The sequence below is a fragment of the Vipera ursinii genome (genome assembly GCF_947247035.1).
Source record: "Vipera ursinii genome assembly, chromosome: 2".
NCBI lineage: Eukaryota > Metazoa > Chordata > Lepidosauria > Squamata > Viperidae > Vipera > Vipera ursinii.
Window position 1 is genome coordinate 241,372,976 of NC_139513.1, and position 15,008 is coordinate 241,387,983.

Sequence of the window (15,008 nt, forward strand, 5' to 3'; positions counted from 1 at the left end):
CAAAGTAGGAAGGTCACCTTACCTGTTGTTAGATTACTCTTTTGCTACATATGCTACAGCATTCAACTTATTCATTTGTAGTGCCTTTCATGATTAATTAATTATTACATTTATAGTGCCACCTATCTCACACAACGCAATTATTTTCCTGTGTTTCAGTTTTAAAGGACTTAAAAATTAGAAATGGCCCAAGAGGACCTTCAAGGAATAAATATTACTCTGAAGTGATGGGAATAACTGTGAATTTAATTTAATATAAAATCCTGCCAGCATGGTCAAATGAGATTAAAAAATATAAAATGCTTCAACATAAATTTAAAATTGATGATCTAATGCACATTTGCCCCACATAACCACTTAATATGGTAGGACTTTCTTTCATGTAAATATACATATTGACTGTTCATCCTTACTCCACCATTTTATGCCCAGAGGTTATGCTCACCATTACAAGATATGGGAAAAGGACTTGAGAATATGCACATAGAGAGGAATAAACTGAGATAAGTCTTAAGCTTTTTGTACCTCAGGAGATATTACAATCATATCAAATGGGGGGTTCAGGAATGACTTTAGTTCTGTATCCATGTAGTAACTGACATCTAAACTGCCTGTATTTTACTAAGTTGTACAATAGAAAATTGGAACTGAATTTATCCCGTGTGGTAGCTATATAACATGAACCTATTTTTGCCTTGTGTGGATGATCGTAAAAATTTTAAACATGGACAAATTGTATTGATTTTTCTTCTTTGCAATTAAAGTAAAGAATGCCTCTTGCTATACCATTTTTAATGTTTATGATTTCAAGCATGATAACTTTAGATAAGAGAATGTCACTATTTCACTTGAAATTATTCATCACTTATGAATAATATGTCTCATTCATTAAAGAGGACAGTTTTCAAAAACTACATATTTCAAATGCTTTCCTTATGGATATTTTACAACATATATATCTACAGATTTATTTAACATTTCTGGGATCTCCTTGGCCAATGCAACACTGGCTAATGAAAACATTTATACAAAAAAAGTGCACAAAATGTGAATTTTGAACCCATGGAAATGAAATGTGCCTTAGTCAGAGGAGGGCAATGATGGTCCTGGATCACCTTCTCTCTCTTGTCATTTAGTCCTTTTAAATGACTGTCAAGTCAAAAGAATGGCAATCCAACCAAACCTTATCAGGAACACATATTTGGGTCCATTGAGTCGTGCTGAAGAAAAAGGTGCAACAATAAACAACTCCCTGTGCATTTGCAGTTCATAGTTATGGGCAGAAAAGCCCTTGACATTTGTTGCTTTGGTATTAAATAGCAATTATAAAAGCTTTTAGAAATAAAGCAATACATGATGAGGAAGGGGCTGGAAATCCTACAAGGCTTGGATTTCTTGTCCATTTAAATCCATCTCATTCTTAGTCATAAATAAATAATCTCTTCCCTGGTTTCGCTTCCATGCCAGGATCAATATCTCTTAACATCTTACTTATTTTATTACTGGTCTTGGTTTTCTGGGACTGATTGAAAGTTGCTCAGAGGAAATCTTTGGTTTTGCTTAAGTGTCCGTGACATTTAATCATGACTTTCCTTGCAGTTTAATTCCAACCAGTCAATCAGTTAATCCACTTCAATTGATTCTGTGCTCTCTGTTATTGGCTTGCACTCATTGGGCATCCTCTGGTGTCGACTCAGCTGGGTGGCTTGGGTGAAGCTCCTCTCGCACCTCTCGCACCTGGGAAAGGCAAGAGAGAAAATTGAGAGTCGGAAGTTGCTCCTGGGGGGCAGGGGGGGGGGCTTCGTCTTATCATGCCTAATCAGAACAGACACTCAAAAGTGGCTTCAGATTTTACTGGCTCAAGAGGTTTAATTGGTGGCTACTTCCAAGGCCTTGATGCCTATGATGGGACAAGGCCTGTCTGATTCAGAACAAGGGAATCTGTCAATAGACAGGGGAAGGTGATTTCTCTAGAGAGGCCTGTCCTACTGTAGCTCTGATCACTGTCAGTTCAAATAGATAAAGAACAAAAAGAGATTTTTAGGAGTGAGCCATCAAAGAAGCAGCTTGTCTGCAGTTTTCTGCTCTGTAATCCCTCAGAGAAATTGATGACAAATAGAATTTCACCTCCTGCTAATTTAAAACCAGGAATCTTACCTATTGGAACAATCATGAAACTGGGAAACAATAATCACTTTCTGTATTTCTCTGAAATTACTGTTTAGCCAGTGTGATACAAAGGAGTGTAATTGTGATTAAAAAGAGACTTTTAAAAATATTATTATGGAATCAATATACAGTATTGCTGAAATGACCAGTCAGAAAACCCCAAATTTCAACACCTCCCATTGCCATTTCTCCTCATAGATTTAAATGATGTGTCGAGACAATGAATACCTTTAAGATGTAGGCTTTCTGTGTGAACATCCAAGGGATGTGCATAATTCAAACAGAAACAACTTCATTTCTTTTAGATAAGAATTAATTTTCCAAACTTTGGTCCTTCAATAACTTGACTTAATATTCAGCATAGTGTTTTAACACTTGAGCAATCTATGAGATGTAAATATTCTTTTCAATAACTTCCATCTGAGTAAGTATCCTGATACCTACTGCCCTCTCAATAATCAAACTCTTACAATTTTACCCCCAGGTTTATAGCCCAAAAAATACAAACAAAAAAAACCTAGCAAGAAATCTGTTCTAGATAATTTAGTCCAATATGTTAAACTACATGCTGGCTGTGGAATTAAGCATAAGATTCAAGCCAGTAAAGCTGTCACAGATGGATTGTATTGGAATGAATAAAGCCTGCACAAGAACTTCTTGAGCACATTAATTTAAATTGAGTTGACAAAGGAGATACTTGTGAATTACAAACTACAGTTTTAACATAATGTTGATAGAATCATATGTATTAATTAATTAACAGTGATTTAAGAAGCCTGCTCATAATCCAAGATATCCTTACGTAAAAAATATCCAAATGAAATAAAAGGAAACGGTGTTTATGTGCAACTTTCTATTGTAAACATTATATATATAATGAATTAGTTCATTATGAATACATCTAGAACTGTTTATAAATATATATAATTTCAGGATGATATAAAGTATGTGTCATTTTTTAAAAAAGAAAATTATGGCTTGAAAAACCTATGGCCTGAAGGTTACAAATTCATTCATCTTATCTCTACTCCCAGTCTAACATGTCAAGATCTTTAAGTTATGTTTCTTTGATTGTTTCTCTTAGAATATTTTAGCAGCCTGTTCTACTGTTAAAAACTGCACTGTGATCTTGACAAATGTAAAATGTCAGGTCTAATGTATCAGACTTATCAGCTCAATGAAAATAACTCAGAAGTATTGATCACCTAATGATTTCTGGTGTATTCATTAATGTTTATGTGCAGATCTTCCTCTCTCCAGAGTTCCTGAAATGCTGATGACACATTAGTGTGTTGCTGATTGTTTATTAGAAAACTGATTAGTTACTGGATTAGTGTGTCAAAATGTACTAACTTTCATTGCTTGATAAACTTGCAAATTATGAATTTGTTTTTCATTATGAACACCTTGAAATCAATTCATTTTTAAATTTAGTTTCTATTGTACAATGCAGTGATCTCTACTTAGATTTGATTTTCTCTTTTCTATATCAACAAAGCTACAAATATGATATATATTTCATATGCATGTATATAATTGTCTGTCTGTCTGTCATATATCTATCCTCCAAGTTAGTGCTGACTTTTGGTTATTGTCTGGACAAATCTCTCCAACTTTCTTAACAAGATATTTTAACCATAGTTTGCTATTGCCTTCTTCTAAGCTAGGCATGTCAAACTCACGACATCACGTGACGTCACGCAACATATCGTGACTTTTTCCCCATTGCTGGCAATGGGGTGGGCATGGTTTCAGTGTGACACATCTGGCCTGCGGGCCAGCAGTTTGACATGCCTGTTCTAAGCTAAGGGCAGAAAGCAACTTGTTTAAGTTTATCCAGCTGGTTTCATCAGGTTTCCATACCTTAACCATTACATCATACTGGTTCTCACCTTCTCACTACTGAATTAATAACAAGCATATTATAAATCAAAAGCACAAGTGAAAACAAAAAGCTTATGAAATGAGGACCAAGTTCTCCTGGATCATAAAGTAAAATTTGCTCCTACATTAGTGATACTATACTAAACCTACTTCAAGTAATTTCCATGGGGCATTCATAAAATCTCCAAATTTAAAAAGTATGACCATAAGTAGTCTAAGTACAAAATAGGTATTTACTGAAACAAGATAAAATAACACTTGGAGATTTAGGTTTATTCATGATGCATCAAATAAATAAATAAATCCTCCATACAGCTAATATTCATGATGACCATTCTACACCTGTAATATAGCCAACAGTTGAATCATTTTTTCTCCTGCCCAAATGTATATTTTCATTTGTGTGTTTTATGATATAACATTTAATGGTATGTATATTTATACTTAGATGTGTAAGCACATACACTGGAAATGTATAACTTTTGAAAAGGTACAGTAACACACTATTGAATTAAATTATTCCACTGTATTATTTCATACATTATAAACTCTTACATAGATATGCTATTCTGTAAATTATAATGCAATATATCTGTTGAGTAAAGATGTTGGTCTTACACAAAACACTATTATCATTTCCATATCCATTAAAATTAGATTTCAAATTGTTTTTTCCTTACATAAATATCTTAATATTAACTGAAATAAGGATATCAAATAATGGTAAATTCTTTATGTAAAAATCAATTAAAGGAATAAAACATAAAATTAACATGATTTTCATGTATCTAATAGAATAGGTTCCTAAGCATTTATTTCATGGATGGAACTGAACTGACACCACTCTATGTACATTAATTCAGATATTTTGGGAAATAGAAAAGAGGAAAAAAATAAAGGAAAAAAAGTAGGACTGGCTTTTTGTGGTGCAAATTGCAGATTTATTGGAAACATGACAAAAACAGAATGTTATGGGGGTAAGAAATTAAATGGAGTCAACAAGGTTACATATAAGTAACATCTTAACATTAAAAGAAATCTATTTTCCATTTTGACCTGGAAGCCTGTACAATTAATTACTAAAATCTATTTACACAGCAACTACATAAAATCAATCTGAACTGCTAGTTTTTGGCTTCTCTTTCCATTGGCTGTTTTAATCCAATGTAATGCTTCAGTAGCCGCCATTTGTTGGTAAGGCACTTTTGTGTTATTCTAGACCAAAGCTGAACACTGATTGAGTTGGATTTTGGAAAACATAGCACTCGCCTCCTCTTCAAACTCTGGGCATTCAGCTCAGCTCCTTCCTAGAGCTGAGAGAAAGTGACAAGCCCAAGGTCCACATTTGTGCCTAAGGAAGAACTAGAACTCATGGTCTCCTGGTTTCTAGCCTGATGCTTTAACTAGAACGCCAACTAGTTATCCCACAATTAGGAGCAGAATCAATTACAAGCTTATTAATAATTTTAAAAATACATTCTTTCAAACTTATTTGATTTATCTGAACTACTTAAAATAAAAATAATAAACAATCAATGACAAACCTTGTTTTCCTATGCATCTCAAATCTAAGATGTCTGTCTCAAACACATCTTGCAAAGCAACCAAATCTCAGCATGGAATTCAATTCAGCTTTAGTGATGATAAAGTAGAGGACAGACTCACTAACCCTTTTCTTCTGCTTTTATTTTTTTCATATTGATAGCTGCTCTGTCTTGACTAGTTATGGGAGATAATGTAGTAAAAGTTCATGAGGGGAAACCTGGACCAGAATGACTTAGATTCCATTGATTGGTCTATGAATATTGTTGGATTACAACTCGTATCAATCATGGTGAGCATCACTGTAGGCCAAAAGTAACATAATTTGTAGTTCAGTATCCACATGCCATGTTTTCCACTCCCCAATTACACTCTGAAATATTACTTGTACTTAAAACTGCTACATATTACAACAATATAAAATGATGTAATCATACACTTGTGTATTCTTTTCCTTTTTAAAATACTTCTGTCCTAAAGTATGCAATCACTATTGCTTTGAGGCTCACTAATTGTTCCCTACTTAATGTTCTTCAATGTATCATACATGACATATGCCTGAAAAAACTCTTATTTATTTTGGCATTCTTAGGTACTATTACTGGAGAGATTGTTACTGAAAACTTTTTTTAAAAAAGCCACCCACCATTTTATAGTGAAAGTACAAGATTATGTAGCTGAGATATAGATAGACCAAGGAGGCAGAGGTAGAAATAAAAATATGAAGATATATGAATACTATCATAATCCTTAAGGACTCAACTAACAACTCCTGTCCATGTACTTTTCTTCTAAACAAATGCCACTGAAATAAAGAAGGAGCACAGCCAGGTTCACATGTCTGTTTAGTATTCGGAATTGAATTCAAAAAGGACATCTATCTCTGAAAGGGTGAAGTCTAAATTTGGTTTATCCTAGTGTTCTAATTCCCTTCCTGCTCAACTGAGTCTTTGATTACTTACTTAAAGGGTTTCTCCCCTGTATGTGTCCGGATATGATTGTTGAGTGTAGTAGCACCAGCAAAGGCACGACCGCAATAGCCACACTTGAAAGGTCTGTCACTGGAGTGAGTGACTACGTGGTTCCGGAGCTCTGAAGGTTGGGAGAAGGATTGGGAGCAGTGTCCACACTGATAGGGCCTGCAGAAAATAAGAAACACCCAATGTGATCACTACTTCTTTTGTTTTTAAACTGCAGCACAAGGAAAATCATTTGGGTGGTGCCGCCAAGCTTTGATTGCTTATTTTAAAAGGGAATTTAATGGTGAACTTTCTTAAGATTTGAAATGTTCTTCTCATCTTCCCTACTGATGGTCTCCACATCTGATAAATATCAGATAAATATCATATCCTATAAATATCATATCCTATCCTATCCTATCCTAATATCATATCCTATAACCGAGGGGTCCTCAACCTTGTCAACTTTAAGACTTGTGGACTTCAACTCCCAGCTTTGCTGGCTGAGGAATTCTGGGAGTTGAAGTCCACAAGTCTTAAAGTTGCCAAGGTTGAGGACCCTGCTATAACCCCTAGCAGGCATTGTCCGTGGCAATATCTACCGTAGCTAGATATGGCTGAGGAATTCTGGGAGTTGAAGTCCACAAGTCTTAAAGTTGCCAAGGTTGAGGACCCTGTTATAACCCCTAGCAGGCATTGTCCGTGGCAATATCTACCGTAGCTAGATATGGCTGAGGAATTCTGGGAGTTGAAGTCCACAAGTCTTAAAGTTGCCAAGGTTGAGGACCCTGCTATAACCCCTAGCAGGCATTGTCCATGGCAATATCTACCATAGCTAGATATGGCTGAGGAATTCTGGGAGTTGAAGTCCACAAGTCTTAAAGTTGCCAAGGTTGAGGACCCTGCTATAACCCCTAGCAGGCATTGTCCATGGCAATATCTACCATAGCTAGATAAGGCTGAGGAATTCTGGGAGTTGAAGTCCACAAGTCTTAAAGTTGCCAAGGTTGAGGACCCTGCTATAACCCCTAGCAGGCATTGTCCGTGGCAATATCTACCGTAGCTAGATATGGCTGAGGAATTCTGGGAGTTGAAGTCCACAAGTCTTAAAGTTGCCAAGGTTGAGGACCCTGCTATAACCCCTAGCAGGCATTGTCCATGGCAATATCTACCGTAGCTAGATATGGCTGAGGAATTCTGGGAGTTGAAGTCCACAAGTCTTAAAGTTGCCAAGGTTGAGGACCCTGCTATAACCCCTAGCAGGCATTGTCCATGGCAATATCTACCGTAGCTAGATATGACTGAGGAATTCTGGGAGTTGAAGTCCACAAGTCTTAAAGTTGCCAAGGTTGAGGAGCCTGCTTTAACCCCTAGCAGGCATTGTCCGTGGCAATATCTACCGTAGCTAGATATGGCTGAGGAATTCTGGGAGTTGAAGTCCACAAGTCTTAAAGTTGCCAAGGTTGAGGACCCTGCTATAACCCCTAGCAGGCATTGTCCATGGCAATATCTACCGTAGCTAGATATGACTGAGGAATTCTGGGAGTTGAAGTCCACAAGTCTTAAAGTTGCCAAGGTTGAGGAGCCTGCTTTAACCCCTAGCAGGCATTGTCCGTGGCAATATCTACCGTAGCTAGATATTGCCAAAGTCCAATACATTGGGGGAACATCAAGTTAGGGATGTGTTGTCTCTGTAGTCTTTTTTTTTAATAATAGGGAACCTCAGTTTCATATAAGGTCTCTCCTTATATTTTCTCTCTTTTCCTCACAACAAATCATTGAGTGTATTACCAGCTACAAACATCTTTGATTCTTCTGAGAATGTGCAATATAGTTGTTATATATACTCAAAGAATCCAACAAGATTGCTCCAATCATTTTTCTGTTTGAAATCTCTAAGGCAGGTCATGCTTAATAAATCAGGGACTTGGAGGATGGTGTGAGCCTGGAATTCAATCTTTCATTTGAAAGCTTGTACTGCTGAATATAATAACCCTTCTATGCTAAGTATTATCAGTGCCTATGGAATCTAAATACAGGCTTTCTTTATTAATCCTAGAAGATTCTTAGAAAAGGCTTGAAGTTATTTAATATAGTGAAAGCTAGACTAGGCATTCTTTGATTTTTATTGTGCTACATGTAGTCTTGATTAGCTCCCATTTGTATTCCTTATTCACTAGTGCCACCGTCACACAAAGAACCCACGTACATGGCTTGGATGTGCCATCAATAATACCAATGAATGTATACAAGTAGCCCCCTCCCACCGCAGTCCTGTACTCAGTAGGTAAAAATACCATTAAAATAAGGACAAAAAAATCTGTTGCTTCTAACATTATACATTAAAAATGTATTGGTGGGGTAGAGATCTTTTCGGATAGAGAAACATCTCAACAATATAAAGGTTGAAGCATAAGTAACTTGTTTTGCATGTGATTATGCCAATCAAAGGGGGGGGGAGATATATAAAAGCATAATGTTTACTTAAAATCCTATTAATATCCACAAAAGCAATGCAATGAAAATATAAATATTTTTACTTAGGTTCTCTGCAGACTGTAGTCCTAAAGGCAGAAATTCAATTCAAGGTAATAATTAATATTTATGAAGACCTCCATGAATTGAAACCAACATTTCTTATGTTTTCCTGTCATCTCTAATCACGTGACTATCAAAAAAGTTTTGCTTGGCAGCAAGAGAAAAACATGACACCTTGGTTCCAGAAGTTCAATGGGCCCATTCTTTCAGAGTTTGCTATTAGTATGGAATCAATTAGTGGTGCTAAGATATTTTTTTCAATCTGTACTCTCTTAAAATCTCTCTTTGTTTTAAAAGAACTTCAGATTCTTTTAATTAGGAAGAAAAAATATCATGAATATAGTTCCTATTATGACAAATACCCATACCAAATTTTAGACACTTAGACTGACTCTATTTTGTGCAAATGGAAAAAGTGTGTTAATGAGAAACAATGATACTCTTTCCAGAATGGGATTGCAGCTGCAGCCCTGGTTGTAGGAAGAGAATAGTCTAAAATGTACTGGTATTTTCCTCAAAAGAAAATAGTCATCAAGCCAATCATCTAGTTAAAACAGTTCACTTTGTTGTAGAATTGTCATAGATGAAAGACTAACAATTAGTAGAATGAATCCCAAAGATGCTTTTTCATGACTTTCAGCTCTGAAGCTTCTAGGATGAGAAGCGAAATGTCTTCAAAGAAAAACAAGGAAGTTCAGTTGCCTCATGAAAAAGAATCTTGGATAATTATGACCTGGATGACTGAGAATCTCCATAGACATTTAGTACAATGAATAATAATAACTAAAGCTCTCTCTTCCCAAATCTTTTAACTGATTCCCAAAATGCTCAGATTAAAAAAGTCAAGAGTGATCTGATCATAAGAGTCACTCTTACTTGGACTACACCACTGAATCTAAACCTCTTTCTTCTCCTTCCCACCATAGTATTTTATCCAATGCAGTTATGAGTTCCATATTGATGTAGCTTTATCAGGATAAGTGAAGCTTTAATGTTAAAAAATAGGATATACTGATCTACTGCCCCAAATTATCCTATATATCTGTGAATTCAGGCTTTAGCTGAGTGTGATGCACAGCTCTGATTAACAACTGTAAAGAACTTAAAGTAAGGTATTTAAAGAAAATTACAATACATTGGACATGACTGAGATGCCATTATACACAATACATAAAGTTCTGATGTGTCCTTCCTATAGCATATCCAGGATGTTCTAATTCAGAGTTATACTTTATTCTGGTGCTTAAGTAATTTGTTCTGCAACAACATTCAGGTAGCTCTTGATATCTGAAAAGGCTTCTCACTATTGTCTGCTGCCATCCCCAGTTTTCCACCATTATGTCCACCTTAAATGTTAAAGTTCCTTGAACACCCCAGTACTTACTTCTTACTTATCTTAAATATCAGAGCATGTACCAAAGGTGCTTTTTCAAGAGGCAACTGGACTTTCTTGTTTTTCTTGGAGACATTTGCCTTCTCATTCAAGAAGCTTCTTCAGCTTTGACTGGATGGTGGGTAATGGAAGGATTTATACTCCTGGAAGACTGCTGGTCATTTGCGTTCTTTTAGAAAGTCATTGAAGCCACTGTTTATTTGTGTCCTCAGGGTCACCAAGAAGGGTGTGGAGCCTTCTTGGAACTGCTGAAAGGACTATGTTGTAGACTGGAGACAGATGATCTCTCTAAAATAATGCTGTTGAGAGAGGCTATTCAATTTTGACATAGATGGCCTCTTTGACCCTTCTTTCAAACCAGCAGTCTTCTCTGTCCAAAATGTGGACGTTGCTGTTTTCAAAAGAGTGTCCTTTGTCTCTTAAATGCAGATGGACTGCCAAATCTCAACAGAGGGGGAGGTATACGACATCATCTATTTCCAGTCTACAACACAGTCCTTTCAGTAGAAGGCTCCACACCCATTCGCACTATTCAAGTGTCCCTGAGGACACAGATAAACCTCCAAGTGGCCTCAGTGACTCTCTAAAAGAATGCAAATGACCAGTTGTCTGCCAGGAATATAAATCATTCCATTCCCCACCATCCAGTCTGAGCTGTAGAAACTTCTTGCATGAGAAGTGGAAGGTCTTCAAAGAAAAACAAGAAAGCCCAGTTGGCTCCTGAAAAAGCACCTTTGGGACAACTATGACTTGGATGATTGAGAATCTCCATAGACATCAGAGTATGTAACTGAAATACGTACATATTCTATTTTTTGCACTGCCTTCCCCATGTCATGTTTCAGAGTGTGCTATACGTGTATATGGATAGTGCTGTAGAAATCTAGATCATATTTACAAATGTACCCTGTGTTTGCCTGTCAGTCTCAAAATGATGCATACAAAACAGATGATACAAAATATTGGTGCAATAAAAATTAAAGAAGTACAGAGAAAATATATTAAAAGCCCAATATCCTTTAGGCCTTTCATGGGACAATATGAATTACAAGAAAGTTCATTGGAGAAGAGGACACATGACAGCACCTTTCAAATATCTGAAGGGCTATCATATAAAACCCCATACCTGAAGTTATACAAATAGTTTTAAGTTGTAGGTTGGTTTTCCACTGAACATTACAAATCTTTTTCCAGTGATAAGAATTATACAGTAAAATAATTAAACGTTTAGAAAAAGATAAGCTCTTCCTTGCTGCAGGTGTTCAAGGAGAAATTGGGCCTGATCTAGCAGATTTCATTATGACATGTGGGATTGATTTAGAAGACCAGTTAAAGGGGGTGATTCAAATTCTGCATACCTCTTCAATGGAAATAATGTTTTGCCTCAAAGAAGGCTCAGATAGCTATATTGCTGTTTCAAAGCTAGAATAAATATTACTTTATAGCTGCAGAAAAACCTGGGTTGTGTCTTCCTGTACACATCTTGGAAGTCATATTTCATAGTTACATTTTTAAAATTTTACTTTCCAAAATTAGAAAAAAGAATTCATTTGTTTTCCCTTTAGCTAGACAACTACAAATTGTAGTTTCTTTTTGTTTAAAATGATTTATGTTGCCAATGGAAACTTCAAAGCTTTAAGCATATTTACTCAACTGGCTGTTTTATTTATTTATATTTATCTATACCAACCTCTTTTAAAAAAATAATAATAAGGATATATATCTTTAGGTACCCCAATAATTTTAGTCCTGAGGAACAAGCAGTTTAAGCTACAATTCGTAAAACCTGTTCTTTTAATGTTAATATACGCTGATGTCTTAACAGCATTTTGTTCTGAACAAATACTGTATGTAGTGCTGAAGAGCTAAAACAAAAGACCAAAGGAAAGAGACAATGGTGACCAGGCATACAGAACAATTCAATTAAGTGTACAATAAAATGTTATCCCTCATTCTTCAGCTGGATTGCTTAATTGTGACTACGTGCATCACTGATCACCAATACTATTATTTTACAATGCTTCAGAGCACTGATCACAGAATTTTTCTGCTTGATTAATAACCTAGCTTTGGTCAATAGTTCAATACTATATTATTTTAATTGCATTGTAAAATCTGTGATGTCTGTTCCACAACAAGTTTCAAATGTAAAGTTCTATAGCTGTAAAATACCAGTTGAATTGAAATTATTTAGGGATTTTTTCCTTACATTAATAATAATCAGATTTCCAAACACTGTTTGATCATTTCTTTTGTAAAATTTTTCAGGAAAGGGAAAAAAGAATTTATTTTTTTTCTGCTGAACTACCAGAAAGATCTTTATCATACCATAAAGAGCTCCTAATAAATAGGATTTATGCATGCATAGATTAGATAGAGATGATAGATAGATAGATAGATAGAGATAGAGATAGAGAGATAGATAGAGAGAGAGAGAGAGAGAGAGAGATATGATAAACTGACAGATTCATGCCGATAAATGAAAAAGAATTATTACGCACTAAAATCCTGTAGAAACCAGAACTATTTCTCAGTATCTCAGGCTGATACTGTATCTATATTGTACTAAATTTAGTACTTTGGTATTAAATTCAGTTTATTATTGGATCATTTTCTTACTGATGATAGATGATAGGTAGATAGAGAGACAGACAGACAGACAGACGGACGGACGGATGCATGGATGGATGCATGGATGGATGAATGGATGCATGGATGGATGCATGGATGCATGGATGGATGCATGGATGGATGCATGGATGGATAGATGGACAGACAAATGATTGATTGATTGATTGATTGATTGATAGATGATAGATAGATAGATAGATAGATAGATAGATAGATAGATGATAGATAGATAGATGATAGACAGATAGATAGACAGACAGATAGACAGACAGACAGATGTTTTATTGATAGATATACAGTAAGATAGATAGATAGATAGATAGATAGATAGATAGATAGATAGATAGATAGATAGATAGATAGATATGATTTCTCAATTCCTTGTTCTAGAATCTATTTACAGGACATTATTGGCCTTTGAAATGGAAAGGTCCAAGGACACTTCATTAGGACATACTGTATCTCTGAGCTCTTGAAATCCTAACTTTTGCTTGCCACTGAGATGGAGGAAAGTTCATTAAAAATACATAATGTCTTGATTTGTTCTTTCTTTTACATAATTAATAAATGGAACCTTTATATATGCTTCTTTCTTCATTCTCCCCCCTTGTCCTGACATTCAGACTTCATGTAGAAAATTTGCAATTATTATAACATTTTTGGATGTTGAAGGTATGGAAGTTGCTGCCTTTCATACAAACTCAATGTACATAGATTTCAGACTTTCAAAAAATCAGATATTTTACATTGCATTAATACTACATATTAAACTTGTTATATTCTAATGCTTACTTTTATGATCGGAAACCAATTTCAGTTTTTGTTCAAAGGAACTATTCATTTTTATATAGAAAATGAAGTTGATAAGTCAAACATATAAAAATCTACCAAAGATTAGATATTTCACTATTTTTGTTGTTGTTAGTTGCGAAGTCGTGTCTGACCCATCGCAAACCCATGGACAATGTTCCTCCAGGCCTTCCTGTCTTCTACCATCTTCTGGAGTCCATTTAGGCTCATGCCTACTGCTTCAGTAACTCCATGCTGCCACCTCATTCTCTGTCGTCCCCTTCTTCTCTTGCCCTCAACCTTTCCCAGCATTAGGCTCTTCTCCAGTGGGTCCTTCCTTCTCATTAGGTGGCCAAAGTATTTGAGCTTTAGCTTCAGAATCTGGCCTTCTAAAGAGCAGTCAGGGTTGATCTCCTCTAGGACTGACCGGTTTGATCGCCTTGCAGTCCAAGGGACTCGCAGGAGTCTTCTCCAGCACCATAGTTCAAAGGCTTCAATTCTTTGGTGCTCAGCCTTTCTTATGGTCCAACTTTCACAGCCATACATTGCAACTGGGAAGACCATAGCCTTGATTATACGCACTTTTGTTGGCAGGGTGGTGTCTCTGCTTTTTAGTGTGCTGTCTAGATTTGCCATGGCTTTCCTCCCTAGGAGCAAGCGTCTTTTAATTTCTTGGCTGTAGTCCCTGTCTGCGGTTATCTTGGAGCCCAGGAAAATAAAATCTGTCACTACCTCCATTTCTTCCCCATCTATTTGCCAGGAATTGAGAGGGCTGGATGCCATGATCTTGTTTAGTTTTAACCCAACTTTTGCACTCTCCTTCTTCACTCACAGCAAGACGCTCTTTAGTTCCTCTTCACTTTCTGCCATTAGAGTGGTATCATCTGCATATATTAGGGTTGATATTTCTTCCGGCAATCTTAATTACAACTTTTGATTCATCTAACCCTGCCTTTCTCATGATGTGCTCTGCATATAAGTTAAATAGGCAGGGCGACAGTATACAGCCTTGCCGGACTCCTTTCCCAATTTTGAACCAATCAGTGGTTCCTTGTCCAGTTCTCACTGTTGCTTCTTGACCCACATATAGGTTTCTCAAGAGA

At 36.0% G+C, this 15,008-nt stretch overlaps 1 protein-coding gene across 1 annotated transcript in view; it reads right to left on the reverse strand.

Moving 5' to 3' along the window:
• Positions 1-1,622: 1,622 nt before the first annotated feature.
• PRDM6 (PR/SET domain 6) overlaps positions 1,623-15,008 on the reverse strand; it is a gene marked incomplete at both ends in the record, with an annotated part of 96,860 nt that continues 83,474 nt past the window's right edge. Inside the window, 2 exons of the mRNA XM_083351613.1 lie at positions 1,623-1,737; positions 6,558-6,734. Of these exons, the coding sequence (XP_083207739.1) occupies positions 1,623-1,737; positions 6,558-6,734 (292 nt within the window). The remainder of the gene's footprint in view (positions 1,738-6,557; positions 6,735-15,008) is intronic.